Raw genomic sequence first — 27,104 nt, 5'->3', positions numbered from 1 at the left:
CTGAGCCACCCAGGCGCCCCAGAGATTCTTAGTAATATAATATACTCTTACAGATTTCTATACTAGTTACTTTTATGAGTGGATGAAAAGTCCCATGTTTTTTTTCCTCATGAAACAAAAGCACAGTTACCCAGTCTTACCATGGCTCTTAGTCTTAGCTATAAGAAGCAAACATACTAATCAAATATGACAAACTAATTTATAAAAAACATTCAAAACATTTTGGGGCCCCATTTTTTAAAAAGGCACATGTATCTATTTTTTTTATCTTTCTTATAACAGAATCAAACTTATTTATCGATTAATATTAATTATTAATACTTAATAATTATTAACTAAAATTATTTACTGTCAATATTGGGAATGGATTTTTAAAGTACCTTGATCTTTGTGTTTCTAAAATTTTTCCCAGTCCGTTTATTGATCTGAAATAAACATAAAAATGGAGAAGGGTAAAAAGGTAAATGTTAAACTTTTTAAAGATCAAAAAGCATATTATTTCTAAAATAGAAAATAAGCATATACAAATACATCCAGAGGAAAAAAAAAACAGAAAAACAAAACTTACATTTTTTTTAAGATTTTATTTACTTATTTAACAGACAGAGATCACAAGTAGGCAGAGAGGCAGGCAGCAGAGAGTCTGATGCGGGGCTTGATCCCAGGACCTGGGATCATGACCTGAGCTGAAGGCAGAGGCTTTAACCCACTGAGCCACCCAGGTGCCCCAAAACTTACATTTTTTTATAGCTTATCATTTTTTATCTAATCATAAATCAGGTATATTCCATTTCAGTATTAAAACATGACAGCATAACTGACAAATTAGGGGCTACTTTGTGAATTATAAAGAGACCTTCACTTTAGAAAAAATGATTCAGGGCGCCTGGGTGGCTCAGTGGGTTAAGCCTCTGCCTTCAGCTCAGGTCATGATCCCAGGGTCCTGGGATCGAGCCCAGCATGAGGCTCTCTGCTCAGCAGGGAGCCTGCTTCTCTCTCTCTGCCTGCCTCTCTGCCTATTTGTGATCTCTGTCTGACTTGAAATCTCTGTCTGTGAAATAAATAAAATCTTTAAAAAAAAAAAAAAAATGATTCATAAACATCCAGTAATTCTAATGTTCTCAAAATGAGAAGATAAATCAAGACTTATCTTTACTGAAACTCAATTATCCACAAGCACACATTGTGGAAATGGCTATACACAGGCTAGAAATAAAAACCTAGTTAGGTGGTTTTGACCCCAGCCTGTCCTCAGTTTTCACAGTAAGTCAGGCATTCAGGTTTTTCCACAGAATAACATCTTTGTTCTTTAACTAGAATCCATACCCAGTCTGCCCCATCCTTCCCTTTCTGATACTACTAAGATAAGGAAAGAGGACTTCTTCTGTATGGCACCAAAATACTTATTAAATTCTTTTCAACATACTATACACCTCATCTATTTCTCTTTAGACCAACAATTCCATTGCCTTTAGCATTACTTGCTTAATATATGTGCCTTTTTTCAAGCTTATTCTCATGGGTAAGGCTTCCCATCTACGATGATTCTAAGTCAAGTCTCTCTACCACTCCACATGGTTCTTAATCTTTTCTACTGAATATACTGTATAACCTGATGGCCACTTCCTCTCAGATATGTTCACTTTCAAGTCTGATGTAAAATGGAGGGTCAATACCCAAAGGGTTTATAATTTATCGAAGCACTGTGTCCAAATTCTTTCCTGATACTGCTGTACAGAGCAGGCCGGCAACGAGTGGCTACCAGTCAACAGTGCTAATGTTAGAGACCCTGAGCTTAAACAGTCAGCAGGCGGACAGAAAGCACTGTAGCAACAATCCTTCCTTTTGTGACAAAAATGTTTGCTACATGGATTTGTTTTCCTTTCCAGAAATCACAATGATGTAGAGGATTTTGAAAAGAGAAACAAAATTTAGGAGACCAGTGTCAAAAGGGGTAAAAGAACTAATCTCCATTCACTGCTTTCATCTTTCTAGACTTTTCAAAAATATCAACCATTTTTCTATTTCTTTTATACACTGTAGCTTGAAATTACTATGTAAACCAGGAAACAAAATCAACACTCTAACAATAACAGTAGCTAACAGAGCACTTGCTATTGTGTCAGGCACAGTGCTAAGTTTACCAACACTGTCATGAACGCTTTTACCGAACTTAATGAAGTAGTCATTATTTCCTATTTTAGAGAGGAGAATTTAAAAGAGCACACCAAGAAACAGACCAAGGAGTAAAACCCAACCACATTCCAAAGTCCATCATCTTAAACACTATGCAGCACTACCTGCCCTCCACATGCAGACAGTATTAGTTTTCTGTAGTAAAGACTCAAAGGATATTAACATTAAAATAAAACAAAATATGCAGAAAAATAGGAATTTCTTTCTTCTTTAATCATTAATCACTGCAGTCAATCTCCTCATGAGCCTTACCTTTACTGATTCAATTTATAACATACTATGTAACCTGGTACTGACAGAATCAAAATGCGATGTCAGCAGATTACATCCATTAAAGATGACTAATAATAAAAGCTATTGAATGTCTCTTTGTAGATGGCATTTCTTAATTTAGGTCTTAAAAGATAATTCAAAGTCTCTGAACTCTTATCTCGTTTGAAAAGTCCAAATGACTGTTGGGTCATTTAGCATAGATTTGACCACCATTCATATTGTCCTATGTTGACCAACCTTGGCCATGGACTCTGAAGACATTAAAGCAAGCTGGAAAACAGACACATTTAGTTGACAGTCAAGGAAGACAGGTCAGTGAGGGTTCAGGGAAAGGAGACCACCTTCAAGACAGATTTCACAGGGGCCCAAAGGAGAAAAGAAGATGCTGGGAGGACTCTACAGAATGGATAAAATTGTTTTAAAAAAAAAAAAGGGGGGCAAAGAAAACAGAGATAACGAAGGAATTCAAGGACTGCAGAGTGAGAGTGAGAACATGTAAGAGTAAAGAAAGGAGATGGCAAGACACATCCTTGGGAAAGTAAGTCGTCCTTAGTTAAGCTGGAGAACTTCTTTACAGGGAAAGAGTCAAAGAGAGGACAGGAAAAAGAGGATGGAGTCAGAAAACCATGACTATCAGTCTATGAATTCTAACTATATTCTGTAAGAAATGGGGAATGATTTTATATATTACTATTTACTTAAGAGTCAATTAGGCATCAACAATAAGTGATTCCAGAACGGTATTTGAAGCACGTCAACCTTGAACCTCAAGTTTCTATAGGGTAACATTGGAAAAATATTTTGTATGGTGCAGTTTGGATTTGTAGGTAGTTAACACATAAAACTTCATACCTAATAGCTGTTCTTAATTTGCTTAAATCCTCTTCTGAAACCAAGTCTGTTTTATTAATGATGACGATATCTGCCAAAGCAACTTGTCTATATTAGAAAACAAAGAACAGATGTCAAAAGAGAAATGTTAAGAAATTAAAAATAGAAACATCTTCAGATCAAATAGCATTAAGGACTATATAGTATTCTATATGGTAATTGTTTTAACTCCTACTTATCATTCTTCAAATAGTAGGAATAAATTCCATCTATCACTATATAAATTCAGTTTTCACATATAGTCATTCAAAAAATATTTACTAAGTGGTCTCACTTGCTACTCTGAAACTGAAAAGATAAACCCCAAAAGTTTACAATCAAAAATCATTTTCAACTCATAATTTCTTTGTAATGAAATGCATATAATTCAGATATTCAGTATGGTAAAAATATGGACAGTCTACTGACTAAAATATTCCATGCTATCACATGGAATTTTCAGAGAAATAAAACAAATTAACACTAATACTAAACAATGTTTTTTAAAACTACAGAAGATACATCAGGATCGTAAACGAATATCTTCTTAATCATCACTAGAAATTTATCTGTGTACATGTATCTGTAAAACTGAAACAAAGACATTCAAGTTAAAGAATGCCATTCTGTCCCATTGATAGAATGCTAGATAACAAAATAGCTTACTATAAATAGAAGTTCTATTTTCTGTTAACAGGAGTAGCAGAGCTGAGGATTCTTTAAATTTTCCTCAATTCTTCAAGAAATTCTAATCCCTAGACTATTTATTCCTAATTCTAGTTTTATGCTACCTGAAGATAAAGCCATTTATTTCAAAGGAGATAGGCAAATTCTTAAAAATAAGTTAACTTTGATTTACTGAAAAAGCAAGTTTCAACAGTATGTACATTACATCATAATCTCATTTCTGTTTAAGTCTTCTATGAATAAAGATTTAATGTGGACATCATCAAATATAAACAGTTACTATCTCTAAATTGCAGCCCTTCTATATTTAACTTTATTTATTGCTTTTTAAAGATGTATTTATTTGAGAGAGAGAAAAGAAGTGGGAGGAAGGGGCAGAGAGACAGGGTGAGAGAGAGAGAGGCAGACTCCCTGCTGAGCACAAAGCCTGACTCTGGGCTGGATCTCACACCCACAGAACATGACCTAAGCCAAAATCAAGTCGCTTAACTGAACAAGCTACCCAAGTGCCCCACTTTCATTGTTGCTTTTATGACACTTTGCTATTTTCTATTTGGCTTATTTATATTTTCCATAATAAATATACTTTAATAAGGAAGAAAATTACAAAAGTGTTTAAGTTCAGTCTAACCTGAATCATACCTACCTACGCACTGCAGAATTCGGGCAGGATTACAGCATCACAGAGCACCATACCGCAGAATGAGAGGGAGCCAGGTGCTTGCCTGCCTTCTATTATTTGTCTGGGTCATTCTTAGCAAATCTCAGGGAGACCCCCCTCCAACCTCAGCAGCGCACTTAGCAACAGTGGATTATCCCAAAGCCTTCTTCCCCCGTTAGGAAGAATATGCTTAGGGTAGGCAAACTGATTTAAATATTTCTAAGTCTTAAGACAACCCAGTTAGGACGAAGGTACTAAACAAAAAAATGTTCTAAATACCAATTAAAACTTTTTTCATATTTCTTCCTCTTTTGTTCTGAATAACAGTGAATACGTAAATGAAATGAATTACTGCTGAAGAAGGTAGTAAGTGAACCAACTCTTTTCTTTATAATCCTCTTGAATCCCAATGAAACTATGTAAGAACAAAAAAACAGTTTTAAATGTTCACCATTCCCAAGCTCCTCTCAAAGAACTGCTATGCCCAACAACACTCATTTTAAGCTGTATATAAAAGTTTTAAAAAAAATTTTAGTTATCAGGGCACCTGGGTGGCTCAGTGAGTTAAGCCTTTGCCTTCGGCTCAGGTTGTGATCTCAGGGTCCTGGGATCGAGGCCAGCATGGACCTCTCTACTCGGTGGGGAGCCTGCTTCCCCCTCTCTCTCTGCCTGCCTCTCTGCCTGCTTGTGATCTCTCTGTCAAATAAATAAATAAAATCTTTAAAACAATTTTTTTTAGTTATCAGACCATTATAAACGGCAATTCAATTTCAGGAAAAAAAGATAACAAATTTTCCTTTACTCTGTTTCTGTATTTCTCACTTTGGTTTTCAGAATAATTTTCTCTTTTCAATTAGCCAGTAATCAATATATACTTTGAATATGAATACCTAGAAGCTTCATTGATAAGGCCATCTGGTTTTTCTTCTTCTAAATGCTAAACAAAAACAAAGTTTTAAAAAAGTTACTGTGGGAAAACACAAATGCTAATTTCAACACAAAGAATTTTACTTTTGACACACCTTTCTTGCTTCTAATATAGATTTCAACAAATTCTATTACTGAATACACAAATGCAGAGCTAATTTTTCTAATGAAATAATTTTATTCCCCATTTGTAATTATTTTCCCACAGTGAACCTGTGGGAGATTTTTGGGGGAGGGGGCAGGACTTAAATTCTGTCCCCCTGACATCTCCTTTTTCTTAAAAGGAAAACCTTCCAGATTTAAATAATGTCAATAAAAACAAAGAGCATTACAGTTCAAATTATAGGCCTCTTCCTTTTCACAAAACTGTTTTTGTTCTAAATATTCATTATTACTTACATATAAAAGAGGTAACCACTGAAATAAACTTTCTTAAAATCTAATACACTTCCATCCATCCCAGTCCCATACCTCACTTTGCACCCCAGCATCACACACAATACAGATTCAGTGCTGAGCCCCTCCTACTCCCTTGAAACAAGCTGTGGGAAGGCCTCAGCCCCAATTCTAGCCTAAGAACAGCTGATCATTTAGAGAAACCCACACCTGACTGACCTGGCCCCTCAGTGTAACTGTTTACCTCGCTGACCTCTCCGGAGTCAAGCCAGCTCCAAAAAAAAAAATGTGACACTGACCCAGGGACCCACAAGCTAGCTTTCATCTCCCTAGAAGCAGTTATTACTTTTCCATAATTCTCTTTAAACCCCTAAAGGCATCAATGCCCATAAGGTTCATCCTGCAAAACATTCCACCTTCGTTACTTTAACCTTCAATACTTGCTCCCTGTCACAAGAAAAAGCTGCCTTGTGAGGTCAGAGGCAATTTGATTATATTAATATTCTTTGTATTTGAAATCAAACTTCACAAATTCTTAAATCATTTTACATACATTATCTCATTTAGCCTTCAAAGGATTAGAGGAAATGGCTATTCTCATTTTATAAAAGAAGAAACTAAATCTAATACTGTCACAATAGTATCATAATAGTATTATAGGATACTCTTTTTTTATACAGGGGTATTTTTCAAAAACTGAAATCATACTCAATATAAGTAAAATGATCATAATTTTAAAACCTTGTGAATGAAAGCTTTTTATGTCACATAAAATCAATCTTGGATGCAGATGTTACATAAGTGTTAACAATCATGTAAGAGTATACTCATAGAGATTACCTAAAAATTGCATTCATTATTCCACTATTATTACAGTATTGAATCAAAAACTGTTCCTTGCCAAAAGACGAGTTTACTATTTTTGTTAATTATTCTTAGCCTGTGGCCACTGCAAATCCTATTACTATGTCCTGTAGAGAATAAGGCTGTTACCATCCTGGAAATAGTTAACTGGCACCAGGCTCAAAAAATATCTGTTGAATGAATTCTAGTTAACACTCCTATTTGTTGACAAAGATGAGTGGATGTTGTTATTTGAAATATTCTATATAATGTGCAGCAACAAATCCCCTTCTATTCAGCAGTTCATCTATTTAATAAAGATGTATTTTTAGCAAGGTACCTATTTCTGAAATATCCCGGGATATTCCAGATTTGAAAATTTGAAACATTTTTCAAAATATTTTATCACTGACCTTTTGGGAACCTTATTTACATATGAATTTGGGGCTATCTGGCTGTGAGTTGGTGGTGTATAAAAAAAGGCATGGCAGGAAAATTAGATTTTTTGTTTTTGAATTTCCATACCTAAATGGAACTAATAGTAGTTTCACAAAGTTACCCATGTTTTTAACACATTTACTTCTCCAGAAGATTAGAAATCTATATGTAAAGCTAACTGGGAAAAAACACATTTTACTACCTTCAAGCTGTCAAGAAGTACCAAATATAAAAAAAAAACACATTAAAATCCCCAAAATAAAAATGACCAATGTGTACAATTCTATTATGGATAAAGCACATAATTATCACACATAATTATACAAAAGGAGACAAAATCCCCATTCTATACACTTCTGAAGGCCATACAAACATAAAGAAATAATAAATGCACACTAGCATTTATTTTCTCCAGGTATTAGCCCGATATTTACTTCCCTTACGCAACTTCCTATTTCCCCAAGCCAAACTCTGCAAAAAGACTAAAATCAGTGTCTGTTATTCAAAGGGACATTCTCCAATATTCATGACTCAGTTGGACAACTTCCCTTTATAAAGTTAAAAAGTGGGAATTTTGAGATTCTGTTCTACCTGTACAAGCAAGGAAGGAAAACACCTGCAAATTTTTTTTCCAAAAATTTAGAGTGTGTGTGTGTGTGTGTGTGTGAGAATGTATACATATACCCAAAGGATTCCTCATCTCTGCTGAGAGACCATGGCTTTTGCTTATATATTAAAAAAGACAAAAATGATTTTGGTACTAATGAACACAACACGTCCCAAAAATCAAGGTTCAACCCTCCAACTCAGCACACGTAAGAAAGAAAGAAGCCCTCTGAAATAACACCACTGTAGACCCCTTTCCCGCAGAAACAGAAATAAGCTGGACTTATTTCATTTCTTTCCATTTGGGTCACTGTTTTTGACCCAAATGGAAAGAAATCTAGTGTCAGAGATGTCAGATGACATTTTAAAAAAAGCATCAGAAGCTCTCTCTTCTCCAAGGACTGGTTATAGATCTGACGCTATTTCAGCTGTTAGAAAACGATTGTTGCATAATGTCAATCTATTTATTTTTCCAGTCTTTTCCAAGCCCAACTGTTTTCTGACTGAATTGTTTCAACAGCTAGTGCAGTGTAACAGAGAAGCCGGAGAGAAACCTCTCACTTGACCTTTCCTGTGTAACTTCATCCATTGATTCTATTGCATTCAATGCTGTCACGTTTGTAGAACTGAAAAGAACAATGTTGGTAGCCTGGGTGTCAAGTCCTGAGAATAGAGAGCTGTCATTTGAAGTTGTCCAATTCTTTGCCCGTGATTAAAAAATGAATATTTCAGATCAATGGGTGGCAATCCCATTAGAGTGATAGCCCATGATATCAATTACCACTTCAGTTTCAATTTGGCTGCCCGGCCACAGGGTACCATTTCTCAGCTTTCCTTGTGATGGGCTGGCTCTGTGAAGCATGACATCCTTAAATTGCTGCCCATCATCCAAGTGTCATTACTCGCACTGCCTCAGAATGCTCTGAATCACAAGCAGCTACTGGGGTCAAGCTGTGCAACCAGAGGAATTGGACAAGTGGGCAAATCCTTCATATAAAGGAAAAGTTATTTATCTGGCATCTGACTTAGAAAATCTAAAGTTTCCATTATCCTGACAGTATGTCAGTTTTGTGTAGGTATATTGATTTAATAATTTAAGAGGTTTTATCAAGGTGGCAGGAGGTTAAACGTTTACTGTGTTTGCATTATTCAGAATGTTGCTTTGTTTATTTGGCCCCAATTACACTGATAATAGATTCTATTTAACTCCTCTGCACATCCAAATAAACACATAAAATTATTCAACTCTGGGTGTGATATGTTAAGTCTACCAAGAAAACAAATAAAATACCTTAACTGCTACCTCTCCCATGGGTATCCCAAATTTGGTAATAAATGTATGTAAGAGAGGAGTTCAAACATGCCCATAGTAAACATACAGAACTAACAACTTGATTTATTTGGATTCCTCCATGAATATTTTATTAGAAATATCATGATTTCAGAAAAGTCAGAATTTTTCTGAGTAAATTTATAATACTGGGAATCTTGCTTTGATTCTTTTTTTCTTTCTTTCTTTTCTTTGATTCTTAAGATGACTAATAAATTTGGACTTAAAATCTACAAAGAAATAATTATAATTTTCCAAACAGGTCAAATTAGGTGCCCTATTCCTGAGGGAACTAAAGGGCTAGTGAAGGGATATTGGGAGCCACTTAATAAGCCTGCTGTATTCTGAGAGCATAACTTTATTGAAGGTTTGGAAGGAAAACACTTTTAAGATTTTATTTTCTTAAGTAATCTCTACACCTGACATGAGGCTCGAACTCACAGCCCTGAGATCAAGAGTCGCATGCTCTACCAACTGAACCAGCCAGGTGCCCCAGTAGGAAAACGTTTTCAAATTAACAAATTCAGATATACGATGGAGTAGAATACAAAACTGAAGTGTATTTTAATTTTATTTATATATTTATTTGACAGAGACAGAGAGAGATCTCAAGCAGGCAGAGAGGCAGGCAGAGAGAGAGGGGGAAGCAGGCTTCCCACTGAGCAGAGAGCCCGATGTGGGGCTCGATCCCAGGACCCTGAGATCATGATCTGAGCCAAAGGGAGAGGCTTAACCTACTGAGCCACCCAGGTGCCCCGAATGTGTATTTTTAAATATTAAATTTAAACTTCTGACAAATGATTATTTAGAAGGCTATCCACATCCTAGATTGAGTCGGGGAGATGGAGGATAATTTCATTCTCTTTTCCCTTTAGTAATATTTCACTTGGAAAGCTGAAAAATACTGTTTTATTTTATGCAACATGTTTCTAAAAATCTTACTAAGTGCATTTTATGAATTTAAGTTCATTTAAATGCATTTGAAGAACTTGGTAGTTACGAAAACATTCACAGGAGGCTGCCTTTTAAGGGAGAGTTTATCCTCAATACACATATGTATAAATCCTGATTTCTTCAAAATAAGGTAAAGCAATTATTTTTTAATGCAGTGGTTTCCAGTCTGTGTCTGATAGAACTTTAGCACGAGAAAAAAGTTCTCATATGCTTTATCAATCTCAATTGCTTCTACCAAATGGAAAAATACATCAACATTGAGGCTGAGTCCCAATAAGGAGTTACACATACCCAAACTTTATGCTGTAATATCATCTTTACAAAATATTACACTTCCAACTTCTATCACATTAAGCCAGAGTAATAAAAAATAAATATTTAATTTTAAAACAATAATTAAAAGACACAGAAGTTTCATCTATTGCTTATGATATGAGCAACAGATGAAGTTAAAACTTTTTGTTAAAATATTCAAACAAAAATGTAGAAAAAATAATATAATCAATTCCCAGATACCTAGCTTTTAACAAATTATTAGCAACTCACAGCAATCTTTCAACTTACTTTTTTTTTTTTTAAAGATTTATTTATTTATTTGACAGAGAGAGAGAGGGAGAGATCACAAGTAGGCAGAGAGGCAGGCAGAGAGAGAGAGGAAGGGAAGCAGGCTCCCCGCTGAGCAGAGAGCCCGATGCGGGACTCGATCCCAGGACCCTGAGATCATAACCTGAGCAGAAGGCAGCGGCTTAACCCACTGAGCCACCCAGGCGCCCCTCAACTTACTTTTAATCCATATTTTGAATCCACAACAGTTATGATACCTACAAAAGAATACATCTTTTAGTCACCTTTATGTTTAAGAATGAAAATCACATTTACACAAATTTTACTCAGTAAATATTTTTTTGTTGTTGTGCCAAAGCTGATATTTAATTCAATTCTATGAACAAGCAGATACATTTCAAATGTGTACTGAGTGCCTAGCACCATTTTAAAGCATTAGAGAGGCTATAAAATACTTTTTTAATTGAATAAACAAAGAAGTAAATAAGAAAATAAGATTTCTTTGGCCTTAAAAAAGCTTACAATTCAGGGTGGGATTATGGACATTGGGGAGGGTATGTGCTTTGGTGAGTGCTGTGAAGTGTGTAAACCTGGTGATTCACAAACCTGTACCCCTGGGGATAAAAATATATGTTTATAAAAAATAAAAAATTTTAAAAAAAATAGGAAAAGTGAGAGAATATTTGTAACATTAAAAAAAAAAAGCTTACAATCCAAAATATGATGAGACAAATTCCATAATATAAACTGGGATGTGATAAACCATCAAGACAGGTTATTTCCAGTTTATATTCATATTATCAAAATCAAAACTTCTCTTTCTTTTTTTTTTTTTAAAGATTTTATTTATTTATTCGACAGAGAGAGAGAGAGATCACAAGTAGGCAGAGAGGCAGGCAGAGAGAGAGGAGGAAGCAGGCTCCCTGCTAAGCAGAGAGCCCGACGTGGGGCTCGATCCCAGGACCCTGGGATCATGACGTGAGCCGAAGGCAGAGGCTTTAACCCACTGAGCCACCCAGGTGCCCCAAAATCAAGACTTTTCTTAACATTTAATTTACTGCTTAATAAATCTGAGATACCTTAAGATATCTTATTCCTAGTAATTTGCATCAAATCTAACTCACACAAGTATTTTCCATAACACGTACCTAAGTTTCCAACGGTCAATTAGTTTGGCAACCTCTGAATTTGTACGTCGAGTAATTTTTTCAAATGGTAAGAGAATGAGTCTGATGATGCCTAGGGAATTCAACCAGCTACACACTACATACACTAGAGCCAAATGATTAGGCACAGTCTTAAATTTCACTCTTGAGTCTATGGAAGACCTGGTTTAAAGAAAGGTAAAGGGTAGGCAGGTCATAGTTACTTCATTCAGAAAGTTTCCTTATATCTTAAATGAAGTCTATGAATAAAACTGCCCAAAAGTGTTAAGGCAAAGAAGTAAGGGGTGGGTGGGGACTTTAATTCTTATCTTCAAGGGAAAATGAAAGCAAAAATAGAATCCTCATACTGCATATTTTAAATAAAGTAGAATAAATCAAATATAGGATATAAGAAACTGACATAGCATTTTAAAAGGAAAACCTTAGCGGAAGCACTAAATTGGGAGCTGACACTGAGACCTTACATCTAGTTCTACCACTGAATGGGGCTTTGGAATCTTACTTCATTATCAAACTAAACAAATTTAAAAAGAGTAAAAATGCGAAGATTAAAATTATAATGTGAACAACAACAAAAAATTTAACCGTAACATTTTACTTGAAAACAAAAGAATATTTGCTTTTCAACTTACCATCAAGATAAATATCAACCCCTAATTCAGCATCAACCCAAAACATAGAAGCTACAGCACCTGAAAAATATATAAAATATTCATCAAACAAAAATATTTACTCAAACTGAGAAACACTATTCTAACTAGGCTGTTTTAACATGTCCTAACAGAATTAGGCAAACACATATACAAATGATGTATGGCTTTCCAAATTTCTTTATGGGAATTACAATGACAGAATCTTTTGCTATTTGTACTCATTTCTTCCCCTCTCCCTTTTTGCCCCCAACTCTGAAAAAAAGGAAAGAAAGGAAAAGAAAAACAGATTAGCTCTTATCACATACAAACCCAACACCAAGCTTCTGCCGATGCCATAATAATCTGCCAATTGATACTACCAAATAATTTGGGCACTATGGATATGTGCACATGGGAATTATTTTTATGTTTTCTGTCCCTAATTTAATAATCACGCAGTTCATAAATAATCAGTTATCTCTCTAAAGGGAAGCAAAACACAACATAGGTAATTCGGAAGCCACTTGACCGAAAAAGAGAAAAACTTGTAAGTTTTAGAGAAGAAAAAAGACCAGAGGCAAAATTGTATACTCTATGGCATTACCAGTAAAACCTTATACTGTTTATTTAATACTGATATAAAATGTGGGTCTGAGGAAAAATAATTTCTAAATAAGAAATTGAAACTTGTTTTTGACGCACACTGGTTCAGTAGCAAAGCACACGCCCTGATCAGTATGCCACTACGCAAGAAAAGGGAAACTGGCCGTAAAGAAAGTATGTGATTTTTCAAAGCATCACAGGTCCAGTTAGTGACAGGGCTGTCTAAAAGAATGAGTACTCGGGAAAAACAAGGATAACTGAACTCATTCCCATGTCTGAAGCTGTCCACCTAGCCCGAGGAGATGTGGTCCCCCAAGCATCACTCTGTGTCAACAGTGAAATACCTGTCAGCTGTTTACAGTGATTACTCATGCAAGATATAGCAAGGGCCACAAGATCTAATGGTTTCCTGATACCTATTGATTTTTTCCCAAAAACTTAATAGTTTTCCAATTTGACTGAAATAGGATTTGTGAGTAACAGGAGAGAATCAATGCCTGCTCTTTTCAAGGAAATTACTTTACCATGACAATTATTTAGCTTAGAACTGGAGAGTGTCAGTCTCCTAAACGGGAAACAACTGAATTGCCAATAAGAATTTTCTTCACTTACTTGGCTAACAACATGATTTTAATTAATGAGGGGGAAAAAAGGAAATCTACTATGAGCATCATTTACTCCAAACAGTAAGTCATAAAAGAGACTTAATTTTTTTTCACTCAATAAAATTCCACCTTGCTCATAAACCTTTTTTTAAATTCATGGATTACTATTCAAATAGCTTACAAGTCCCACACAGTTAACATTCATGTTGTATTAAGTTGAATTACAAGAGGGTATTGGAGCTTTTTTTTCTAAATCTGATGTGCATCTTTGGTAATATCAGGCTACCCAAGAAGCAACTATCTGAAACTCAGATGCAGGTGTGTTTAGCAAGAGGAATAAAGATGAGAGAGTAAGTTGATCAGTAGTTCCAAACCCAGGCTGATTTTTCTCCCCAGGGGGTATTTGTCAACGTCTAAAGATATTTTTAATCATTTCAACTAGGGAAATGGTGCTGATATTTAGTGGGTAGAAGCCAGGGATGCTGTTAAACATCCCACAAGGCAAAAAACAGAACAAAACAAAACAAAGAAACAAAAACATCCCACAATCCATAAGACAATCCCCTACAAAAAGGAACTATCCAATCCAAAATATTTAAGTTGTGCCAGTGTTAAGAAACCCTTAGCTAGATTATAGAATCTCCCTTATTCAAAACCAATTACAACAAAAATTTAAAATAAAATTTAAAAGCCAAATTTTTATCAGCAATAACAAAATATATAACCTCCTACGATGAATACTGAAGAGTGATAGTCTAAATAAGAAACAAAGTCCTGGGCGCCTGGGTGGCTCAGTGGGTTAAAGCCTCTGCCTTCGGCTCAGGTCATGATCTCAGGGTCCTGGGATCGAGTCCCGCATCAGGGCTCTCTGCTCAGCAGGGAGCCTGCTTCCTCCTCTCTCTCTCTCTCTCTCTGCCTGCCTCTCTGCCTACTTGTGATCTCTCTCTGTCAAATAAATAAATAAAATCTTAAAAAAAAAAAAAAAAGAAAGAAACAAAGTCCTATGTGACTTCTGATAATTCTTCATTCTACGCCCATCAATAAATGGTTGTAGGGGAAGAGTTTACAGAATCCAAATACTTATCAGAAACAGCTTTCAAAATGGTATGGGGAACTGAACAAGAAGTAAGTAATACAGGAAAAAGTCAACCAAGGGTAAATTTTCTAACCATTTCTGTATTTTTTTAAAAAGATTTTATTTGAGAGAGAGACAAATGAGAGAGCATTAGAGGGGAGAAGGTCAGAGGGAGAAGCAGACTCCCCATGGAGTTGGGAGCCCGATGCAGGACTTGATCCTGGACTCCGGGATCATGACCTGAGCCAAAGGCAGTCGCATAACCAACTGAGCCACCCAGGCATTCACCATTTCTACATTTTTGGAGGAGGGGGTCACCTTCTAGGGCTCAGAGCAAAATGAATCGAAAGGTCTGAGGCTCGAGGATATACCCACACAAGATATGGAATATATATTCATGAGTAGCTGGAGGAAATTCAAGAGAGGAACACTTGGGTACTTTAAAGAGAGCTGAGCCTGAAAGTCTGCTTGCCCATCTGAGAGATCTGACTGGATCTCTCAGTCACCCTTTTTCCTTTGCTTCCCCTTCCCTGCTCCCAGCAATACCCAACATTCAAATTGAGGCCTAGGAGAAAAACACGTTTAGGTAAGATGGGTAAGATATTAAAAGTAATTCAACACCATATGTAAGTAGACCAATGTTCTCTACGCCAATCACCAACATGCTGAAAAAACCAATGCACAAATATTACAGCTTAGAAGAAAACAAAAAAGATGAAAGAAAGAAAAAAGTTAAAGAAATGAATAAGGCATATAAATGGCATAGAACCCATTCTGGGAGGAAACATAACCAAAGAAACATAATCAAAGAAAATTCTGAAAGGTCTATTCATAATAGAGAACTTAAAAAACAACATAATCAATTAAAAACAAACTCTTAAAGGCAAGAGAAAGCAGAGTAATATGAAATGGTACTTTGTGAAAGAAATAAATGTAGATACCCAATAAACATATCATTACTTAACGAATTCTTTTAAAAGATCAAGGTTGGAATAGACACTGGTGGAAACAGAATTACTGACAAAAAGGAACATGTGAGATGATTAAATACAGAAGCAAAAGACAATTCGAAGATAAAAGATAGGGAGAACAAAAGAAAATTCAACATAGGGGAAATTGGTGTCATAAAGTAGAGGACCCAATAATTGGACCAAAAAAAAGATCCTTATGGCAATAAATAAGGAAAATGCTCCTAAATGAATACATAAACTTACAGACAAAAGAGCATACTGTAATCCAAGAAAAAATGATTACAGAGGACATGTAGATGTACTTTGGTTATATTACTGACCTTCAAAAACAAAGGAAACAATTGTCAGGCATTTTGGATGAAAAAGCAAGTCACTTTCCAGGAGGCAGAAAAAAAAATATTAGACTTTTCTATAGTAACAGTCATTGCCCTGATATAATAAGATAATGACCATAAAGTTCTAATGAAAGTGTTCCCTAAAGATATTATCTCCTGCCAAGTTGTTTTTCAACAATGAAAACACCAGATAGATACACACAATACATTAAAGGAAACAAAAGCATTAAAACTCAAGAATACATCACTCATAAATCCTTTCTGATAAAATAAGAAAGGAAATCCAGCTAACCAAAAATTACCGAGAGATCAAGAAGTAATATTTGCTAAGTTCTGAGGGAAGTTAATTGTGATCTGGAAATTTTCTACCTAGTCAATCCTTCAGTTATAAAAACAAAGGACAAGCATTCTCAAGGAAGTATGCAAGACCTCAAGAAGGGGGGAACCTGGGTGGTTCAGTCAGTCGAGCGTCTGACTCTGGGTTTCAGCTCAGGTCGTGATCTGTGTCATGAGACTGCACCCCACGTCGGGCTCTGCGCTCAGCATGAAGTCCTGGTGGGACTTTTCTCTCCCTTCCCCTCTGTCCCTGCTCCCAACTCTCTCTCCCTCTCTAATAAATTCTTTAAATCTTTTTTTTTTTTAAATCTTAAAAAAAAAAAAAAAAAGTGAAGGAACACAGCATCTGTAGCTTTAAAGGATTACCTGACCATGAAAATCAGTCCAATCAAGAGATTCACCAACTCAGGAATGGAGAAGCCACAGTACTGAGCTAATGAGGACTAAAACTGTTTAACATAGAACTAAACAAAGTATGAGAGAATGTAGATGTTAGAAATCTTAACACCACCACATACAATAAATCAACCACACTAAGTGATAGTGTTCATTCCCTACTCCTTTATGTCAGGGAGTCAAGAAATACTCTGAACTGACACATATAGTTAAAACTAACTCATCCCATTTGTTTATGGTTTTATTTTTAAGATTTTATGTATTCATTTGACAGATAAAGAGACAGCAAGAGAGGGAACACAAGCAGGGGAGAGTAGGATAGGGAGAAGCAGGCTTCCTGCTGAACAGAGAGCCCAATGTGGGACTCGATCCTGGGACCCTGGGATCATGATCTGAGCGGAAGGCAGAAGCTTAACAACTGAGCCACCCAGGCACCCCTGTATATGCTCTTTATAACCTTTTTATCCCCTTAACTCATATCCCTTCCAGTGGAAAAGCATTTTTCTGATAATTTAGGATTCCTTCATTCTTTCAAGTTCTTTGTTCAATTACGTAGTAATTTTTTTGCTTCTACCCACCTTTTATTGAGCAATTTATTAAATTCATTTTAATGACATTAATAGGTGATTAGTGGAGTATCTAACACATGTTGGCTAACTTTAGGTGGTTTACATATATAATATACATTTTTTTTTAAAGATTTTATTTATTAATTTGACAGAGAGAAATCACAAGTAGACGGAGAGGCAGCCAGAGAGAGAGAGAGAGGGAAGCAGGCTCCCTGCTGAGCAGAGAGCCCGATGTGGGACTCGATCCCAGGACTCTGAGATCATGACCTGAGCCGAAGGCAGCGGCTTAACCCACTGAGCCACCCAGGTGCCCCAATATACATATTTTTAATTGAGTAAAATGGTATTTGACCTTATATTAGTTTCAGGTGTATTGTATAATGATTCCATATTTGTGTACATTACAAAGTGATCATCATAGGAAATCTAGTTACCATCCAAAACACATAATTGACCCCCTTCATCCATTTCAGTCCTCTAAACCCTTTCCCCTCTGATAACCATCAATCTGTTCCCTGTATCTGAGTTTTGTTTTTTCTTTTATTAGGTTCCACAGATTGATGAAATCTAACTTATTTCCCAGAGTTTGATACCCTCAAGGTCCATTCCCGTTGTCACAAATAGCAAGGCCACTGTATATATATATATAGCACATCTTTCTCCATTCATCCATCAACAAACTCTTAAGTTGCTTCCATATCTTGGCTACTGTAAATAATGATGTAATGAACATAGGGGTGCAAATATCTTTTCAAATTAGTTTTCGTTTTCTTCAGAAAAGTACATACAATAAAATAGCTGATTACATGATAGTTCTATATTTAATGTTTCGAGGAATCACCATAGTAATGAAAGTGTATGCAAATGGAAAACCACCACTTTCTGCAGTAGCGGCACCAGTCTGCGTTCCCACCAACAGTGCATGAGGGTTCCCTTTCCTCTGCATCCTCACCACTTATTTCTTGCCGATTTGAATATAATAGGTGTCCGGTGGTATCACACTGTGGTTCTGATTTGCATTTCCCTGGTAATTAGTGAATCTGAGCATCTTTTCATGTGCCTGTTGGGCACCTCCATATGTTCTTTGGAAAAATGTCTATTTGGATCCTCTGCATTCTTTTCAGTTGTTTTTTGTTTTGTTTTTGCTACTGAGTCTTTACACATTTTGGATATTAACCTTATCAAATACATGATTTGCAAATATTTTCTCCTGTTTTTTCATTTTATGGATGGCTTCCTTTGCTGTCCAAATGACTTTTAATTTTATATAGTCCCAATTACTGATTTTTGTTTTGTTGCCTTTGCTTTTAGTTAGATCCAAAAATTCAACACCAAGATGGATGTCAAGGAGCTAAATATCTGTTTCCTTCTAGGAGTTTTATGGTTTCAGGTTTTATATTCAAGTCTTCCCTCCATTGAGTTAACTTTTTTATCATGTAAGACAGTAGTCTAGTTTCATTCATGTAGCTGTCCAGTTTTTCCATCACCATTTATTGAAGAATCTTTTCTGCTCATTGTATATTCTTGCCTCCTTTGTCATAGTTTAATTGGCCAGAAAAGCATGGGTTTATATATGGGTTCTCTATTGTTTCATTGATCTGTTTTTATGTCAATACCATACTGTTTTCATATTACAGCTTTGAAGTACAGTTTGAAGTCTGAGACTGTGACATTTCCCATTTGCTCTTCTTTCTCTCTTTTTTTTTTTTTTTAAAAAAGATCTCATTTATTTATTTGACAGAGAGAGATCACAAGTAGGCAGAGAGGCAGGCAGAGAGAGAGAGAGAGGAGAGAAGCAGGCTCCCCACTGAGCAGAGAGCCCGATGCGGGGCTCGATCCCAGGACCCCGAGACCATGACCTGAGCCGAAGGCAGCGGCTTAACCCACTGAGCCACCCAGGTGCCCCCCATTTGCTCTTCTTTCTCAAGCCTGCTTTGGCTATGGGGCACCTGGGTGGCTCAGGTGGTTAAGCATCTGCCTTCGGGTCAGATCATGATCCCAGGTCTGGGGATTAAGCCCTGTATCTTGTCCTCTTCTCAGTGGGGAGCCTACTTCACCCTTTCCCTCTGTCTACAGCTCCCTCCCTCCAGGTTGTGCTCTGTCAAATAAATAAATAAAATCTTTAAAAAAAAAAAAAAGCTGCTTTGGCTATTCAGGGTCTTCTGTGATTCCCCACAAACCTTAGAATTATTTGTTGTGGGGCACCTGGCAGCTTCAGTCAGTTGAACACGCAACTCTTGATCTCACAGTTATGCATTCAAGCCCTATGTTGGGGTGTGTGTGTAGAGATTACTTAAAATATTTTTATAGCTTTGTGAGAAATGGCATTAAAATTCTGAAAGATTGGCAACGAATATATTGCTTTGGGTAGTATGGACATTTAACAGTATTAGGTCTTTAAAAAAAGAGCATGGAGTAACTTTCTATTTTTGTGAGTTAATTTCTTTCATCAATGTCCTACAGTTTTCCACGTACAGATCTTTCACTTCCTTAGTTATGTTTATTCCTAGGTATTTTCTTTTTGATGCAAATTGTTTTGTTAGGCTTGTTGCAAGGATTGTTTCCTTAATTTCTCTGACAGTTCATTACATAGAAACACAACAGATAAGTATATACTGATTTTGTATACAGCAAATTACTAAGTTCACTTATTTTGGTTTTTTGGTAGAGTCTTTAGGGTGTTCTATATATAGAATTATGTCATCTGCAAAAAGTGATTGTTTTCTTTCTTTCCAATTTGGATGCTTTTATCTCTTTTTCTTGTGTTATTGTTGTGGGTAGGACTTCCAATACTATATCAAATAAAACAGGCAAGAATGGGCATCCTTATTTTGTTCCCAAGCTGAGGAAAAGCTTTCAGCTTTACCAAACTATACCATTGAGTATAGTTTGTCATGTATGGCCTTTATTATATTTAAGTACATTCCCTCTATACCCACCTTAAGAGTTTTTTTTCATTAATGGACACTGAAATTTATCAAAGATTTCCTCTCCATTTACTGAGATGAGCACATGATTGTCACACTTCGTTAAGTGGTGTATCACTGACAGATTTGCAGATGTTAAAGCATCCTTGCATTCCTGGAATAAATTCCATTGATCGTGGTGTATGATCCTTTAAATATATTGTTGAATTCCGTTTGCTAATATTTTGTTGAGGATTTTTACATCTATGTTCATTACAGGTATGAGCCTATAAATTTTTCTTTAAAAGATTTTATTTATTTATTTGACACAGACAGAGAGGGATCACAAGTAGGAAGAGAGACAGGCAGAGAGAGAGGGGGAAGCAGGCTCCCCGCCAAGCAGAGAGCATGATGCGGGGCTCAATCCCAGGACGTGAGATCATGACCTGAACCGAAGGCAGAGGCTCAACCCACTGAGCCACCTCAGGCACTCCCTATAATTTTTATTTTATTTTATTTTTTTGGTGGTGTCCTTCTTATTTGATATCAGGGTAATGTTGACCTTATAATGAGTTTAGAAGCTTTCCCTTCTCTTCAATAGTTTGGAAGAGTTTGAGAATAGATATTACATCTTTTTTATATTTTTGGTAGAATTCTCCAATGAAAACATCTGGTCCTGAACTTGCTTGCTACGTTTTTTTTTATTACAGATTCAATCTTCTTACTAGCAATGCATCTATTCAGATTTTCTATTTCTTCATGGAAGTCTGGAAGTCTTGAGAGATTATGTGTTACTAGGAATCAACCCATTTCATTATCACAGTAGTCTCTTTTGATCCTCGATTTCTGTGGTATGGTAACTTCTCTTTCATTTCTGATTTTATCTTTTTCAAAAAACAGGTTACTTTCATTGTTCTTTTTCTTTTTTTTTTTTTTTTTTTTTTTAGTCTCTATGTCATTTATTTCTTCTCTGAATCTTTATTATTTCTTTCCTTCTATTACCTATGGGATTCATTTGTTCTTTTTCTAGTTCCTTTAGGTAGAATTGTCTTTATGAACCTTGCTCTCAGAACTGCTTTTGCTGCATCCTATAGATTTTAGATTGTTGTCTTTCCATTTTCATGTGTCGAGGTATTTTTTATTTCTCCTGACTTCTTCATTGACCCATTGATTATAACAGTTGCATGCTACTTAATTTCCACATATTTATGATTTTTCCAGTTTTCTTTTTATAATTGCCTTTGTCTCATACCACTATCATTGAAGAAGATATCGGACACGACTTCAATCTTCTTAAATTGACTGAGACTTGTTCTGTAGTCTAGTATGTGATCTAATAGGAGAATGTTCCATATGCAGAGAAGAATGTATATTCTGCTGCTTTTGGATGATATGAATTGTATACAATTAACACCTGAACAATGGAGTTGGGACGCTGACTTCCTATGCAGTCAAAAATCCACATATAACTTTTTTAAAAAAGATTTATTTATTTGACAGAGAGGGACAGAAGAGTGCACAAATGCACACAATCAGGGGGAGGGGAAGAGGGAGAACCAAGCTCCCCGATGAGCAGGGAGCCCAATGACAGGCTTGATCCTAGGACCCTGGGATCATGACCTGAGCCAAAGGCAGAGGCTTAACTGACTGAGCCACCCAGATGGCCCAAATATAACTTCTGATTCCCTAAAAACTTAACTACTAATAGCCTACAGCCTTACTGATAGTATAAATAATCGGTTAGTACATATTTTGTAGGTCGTATTTTGTATCATATTCTTACAATTCTTACATATCATATCATATGATAGTATATATTACTTATACTATCATATGATAGTATAAATAATCAGTACATATTTTATAGGTTGTACTTTGTATCATATTCTTACAATTCTTACTATCATATTCTTACAATTATGTAAGATATTACAAATATGATACAATCTTGTATATTTTTACAAGAAAAAAGAAAATATTATTGAGAAAATCATATGAAACAGAAAATACATTTACAGTATCGTACTGTAAAAAATCTGCATTGTAAGTGGACCTATCCAGGTCAAACCCATGTTGTTCAAGGGTTAACTGTACACTATTAAGTCCATCTAATTTCATATGTTAAGGCTGTTATTTTCTTATTGGCTTTCTGTCTGGATAACCTATCCATTGATGTAAATGGAGTACTATAGTCTTCTAATAGTATTGCTGTCCATTTCTCCCTTAAGTCTGTTAACATTTGCTTTATATATTTAGGAATTCCTATGTTGAGTGAATAAAAATTTTCAAACGTTATATCCTCTTGTTGGCTTGACGCTTTGTCATTGTGCAATGCCCTTTATCTTGTATCACAGACTTTGTTGTAAAGTCTATTTGGTTTGATATAAGTAGAGCCACATCAGCTTTCTTTCATTTACATTTGCATGGAATATCTTTTCCACCCCTTCACTTTCAGTCTGTGCATCATTAGATCTGAAGTGGATCTCTTATAGGCAATATATAGATGAGATGAGTCTATTTTTAATCTGTTCAACTAATAGACATCTTTGAAGATGTACAAAATAAAAAATAAAAAAATAAAAATTATTTTAAAAGAGTATATCCATTTACATACATACATGGAGAGTATGTCCATTTACATTTTAAGTAATTATTGATAGATATGTACTTCTTGCCATTTTCTCAATTATTTTCTGGCTATTTTTATAGTTCCTGTTTTTTCTCTCATTCACTTCCCTTGCAGACTACATATACATACAAAATATGCTTATATATACATGCAGCTTATATATATACATATTTGTTTATATACTTGTTTGTATACTCATATGCTTATAGATTTTATATTTACATATACTTATATATAAATAAAAGCCTATTTCAAGTTGAAAGTACCATAAATTTGAATGTATTATAAAAACTCTAATTTCTGCTCTTCCCTCCACATTTGTTTTTGATGTCATATTTTACATCTTCTTTGTGTATCTCTTAATTTTTATAGTTATACTTAAGTTCACTTTTGTCTTTTAACCCACATAGTAGTTTTATAAATGGTTAATTTACAACCTTTACTACATATTTGCACATACAAGAGAGATTTTTACTTTCCCATGTTTTCTCGTTAGTAGTACCTTTCCTTTTTGGCTTAAAGAAGTCCCTTTAACATGTCTTATAAGACTAATTTAGTGGTGAACTCCTTTAAGTTTTGTTCATTTAGAAAACTCTCCTCCAACTGTGAATGGCAATTGTGGCAGGTAGAATATTCTTGGCTGAAAATTTTTTCCTTTCAGCACTTGGAATCTATCATGCCACTCCCTTCTGTCCTGCAAAGGTTCATCTGAAATATCAGCTGATGGGGTTTTGGGAATTCCCTTGTACTTAACAAGTTGTTTTTCTCTTGTTGCTTTTAAGACCCTCTCTTTAATTTTTGACATTGTAATTATGATGTCTCTTGATGTGGATGTCTTTGAGTTCATCTTATTTGGCACTCTCTGTGCTTCTGGGACCTGGATGTCTGTCTCCTTCCCTGGGTTAGGGAAGTTTTCTGTCTCTTTCATTCTCTCTTTTCCTTCTGAGATCCCTATAATATGAATGTTATTTCACTTGATATTGTCCCATTGGTTTCTGAAGCTATCTTCATTAATTTTGTTGTTGTTGTAGCTTTGTTTGGCTGAGTTCCACTGCCCTGTCTTCCAGGTCACTGATCCATTCTTCTTCACTTTTTCTGATGCTGAAACCTTCTAGTATATTTTTCGGTTCAGTTACTGTACTCTTCAGCTCCGTGACTTGCATTTGGTACTTCCTCGTATTTTCTACCTTACTTTGTTGCAATCTAAACCATTCTTCTAACTCTGGTAAACATCTTTATAACCATTACCTTGAACTTTTTATCGGGTTGGTTAGTCATCACCACTTCATTAAGGTCTTTTTTCTGAGGTTTTGTGTCCTTCTTTTGTTTGGAAAATATTCCTGTCTCCTCATTTTGCTTGACTCTCTGTTTCTAATTATTAAGCAAAACAGTTACTTCTCCCAGTCTTGAAGGAGTGGCCTTGTATAGGAGATAAACCTTATAATTCAACGTTGCTCTAGCTTTTGGCTATCTCTCTGAAGCTTTATGTTAACTAATTAGCTTGAATTATTCTTGGTAGATCCCACATTGTTGAGAGTGTGTCAATACCTGCCAGTGTTCCAAAAGGAATGATCTCAGTACCTGGTTTCAGACTGACTGGAAGATAGATCCATTGGAAAAAAGACCCACAGGAAGGGGCTTTTGGAGTATACAAATATACAGCCCTGTGGCACTACAACTGTAAACCCAGCTAACCTCCAGCCCAAGAGATCTGGAGGTGTCTCCTGAACTCAACCTGCAAAAATCAGGGCTTCAGACAAGCACACAAACTTTCCGAAGGCACCACCAAGCTACACTGAGGCCGAAGGAGAGATCAAAGGTGGTGTCTCCCTGGCTACATTTTGAGAGGATCTTTGAAGCCTGTCCCTTAGGCTGGCTCCAGGACAAGTGGATGGGCCTTCCTCATAGGCAGACTAGTAGTGTGTTTCAGCAGGCTGTCTATGCAGTACCTTGGGTATGGTAGCCCTCCCCAAACTACCTTCCTATTATAATCCCATAGGGTGCAGAAATTCAAGCTTTTCCAGCCACCAGGGACAAGTGATCAACAGACATTCCCTCTGTGGACCTCACTTAAGGGCAGACTTCAGCAAGGTTGCAGGAGTACTGAGGGTGGAGCACATCCATGTCTTTAGGGATGCAGGAGAACAACGTGGGCAGGATATACCCAAGGCTTTAGTGAGGCACGGAGATGGCTGGGACAAGGCACACGCATGGCTTTAGGGAGCTGTCTGTGTCCATGGCGACTGACTGCACTAGCCAAGTGAAAGGAGAATGCAAAAATGGCACTCACAAGCACCTCTGGACCCAAAGAAAATACCAACTGGTCCCAGCTACTCCAGCAAACACTTTAGAATTAGCAAATGAATCTCCTTCCCATATAATTCAGACACTTTCAAATTGCTGCCTTTGCACTGGGTCCCAAGATGAGTGTGTTTGTGCGTAAGCCCCTCAAAAGGAGTATCTCAGATTCCCCTCAGCCCCTCAGGTTCACTATACACAAGCCCCCTTGGTTTCCAAATCCATTTGGGGAGCCTCATCTTTCCAGTGCAGGTTCCAAGGGTTGGCATACCCTAAGTGGGTTATAAACCCATCCCTCCTCAGGTAAAGACACCAGACCTATGAAACCCCTCCCTACTCTGACTTGCTGCACGGAGCACGAAATTCTTGGCAAAACTATGTCTCCACCTCTCCTATCCATTTCAATGTGGCCCTGATTTCCTTGTTGTAGAAAGAGCTGTTCTACTAGTTTTCAGTTCTTTCTGAGCAGGAATTATTCCATAAGTAACTGCAGATCTAGTGTGTCTACAGAAAGAGAGAGTTCAAGGTGTTCCTAAGCTGCCATCTTGAACTGCCTTCAAGTTCTCTCCTTTTAGATTCAAGTAAAACTAAATTAATAATTACTAAGACCAGCACAAAGAATGCAATCACATTTTTAAAAACTGTCTGTTATACAGCTTTCAGAAGCACATAGGACAGGGCTTCCCAAATTCATGAAATGTATAAGAATCCACTGGAGGGCTTTAAAATAGACTGCTGGGCTCACCCAGTAGATTCCGATTTAGTAGATCTGGGATGGGGCCCAAGAATCTGCATTTTTCACAAGTTTCAGACACTGATGCTGTCATTCAGCAAGTAGCATTGTCACAGAAAAATCCCTGGAATAAAACGTATCTACTTGCATTTCATGGTAGTGAGATACAGTGTGATTTAATTTTCTTCTTTGCATTTTCTTAGATATCGGGTAAATTTTTTTTTATAACAAATGTTCCATTTTTACTCAAACAATAAAATCTTCATTCTAAAGAAAGGTAGAAGCTACAAACATTAACCTATTTATACCTACAATTTGTACAAAAGCCTTCTCTGAGATCATTATTTAACCTTCCTTCTCCCTCTGAAAAGCTGAACCATGTTTTAAAACTCACCTACTCTCAAATCAAAGTTACAAGAGTTTCTCATAGAGAAGAGTTTCTTCTCTACGAAGTGGCTACTATGAAAGAAATTGATATTTGCAATTTCAAAAAGAAGGCATATATTTTCCCATCTTACCAGGTTTAATATTTAGTATCAATATAATAGTCCAAGTTCTATCATCAGTCAAATCTACTGGAAATGTATGAAAATACACATAGTATGGTTTACTACAGAACCAAAACAGCCCAACTCAACACTAATTTTAAAACAGAAGGACAATGTTATTATGCAACAATTGTAAGTACAATAACTGCTGTTTACATTTGGCCCTTCAGCATACTTCAGTATCTGTTTTAAACAGTTACGACCCCTAATAAATTATTCCTAAACAGTACTTTTATATAGTCTTTTATATTGCTTTATGGCCCAATACCATTAACTCAAATTAAAAAAAAAGAAAAAGGTATGGTCAGACTTATACAATGAACACAAAATGTTCTGCAAACTAGGAATAAAGGTGTTACCTAAAAAATGTTTGGTAAGAAGGAAAGAGAAACTGTTAAAATAGTTCAACTTTGTGTAGCTTTCAAAAGAGAAATTTACATGTAATTCTATTTAGAGATAAAAATTTCATGGGTAATCATTAATTCCACACCAGGAAAAAGGTCCATTAGCCTTATTTTAACTCTGTACCTAAGGACAGTATTTACAAATAAAATTAT

At 36.0% G+C, this 27,104-nt stretch overlaps 1 protein-coding gene across 6 annotated transcripts in view; it reads right to left on the bottom strand.

Annotated features, from left to right (window-relative positions):
* The window catches only part of LOC101688030 (COBW domain-containing protein 1), a 55,814-nt gene that overhangs the window by 19,913 nt on the left and 8,797 nt on the right, over positions 1 to 27,104 (bottom strand). For all 6 annotated transcript variants that reach the window (XM_045065057.1, XM_045065060.1, XM_045065058.1 and 3 more), the window contains 5 exons: positions 12,544 to 12,603; positions 10,965 to 11,002; positions 5,578 to 5,624; positions 3,322 to 3,408; positions 381 to 425 (listed from right to left, as the gene is read on the bottom strand). In XM_045065057.1, the coding sequence (XP_044920992.1) occupies positions 381 to 425; positions 3,322 to 3,408; positions 5,578 to 5,624; positions 10,965 to 11,002; positions 12,544 to 12,603 (277 nt within the window). The remainder of the gene's footprint in view (positions 1 to 380; positions 426 to 3,321; positions 3,409 to 5,577; positions 5,625 to 10,964; positions 11,003 to 12,543; positions 12,604 to 27,104) is intronic.

The sequence above is a fragment of the Mustela putorius genome, unplaced genomic scaffold (genome assembly GCF_011764305.1).
Source record: "Mustela putorius furo isolate JIRA1106 unplaced genomic scaffold, ASM1176430v1.1 tig00003854_pilon_pilon_pilon, whole genome shotgun sequence".
NCBI classification, from domain to species: domain Eukaryota; kingdom Metazoa; phylum Chordata; class Mammalia; order Carnivora; family Mustelidae; genus Mustela; species Mustela putorius.
This window is presented reverse-complemented; position numbering and strand designations above follow the sequence as displayed.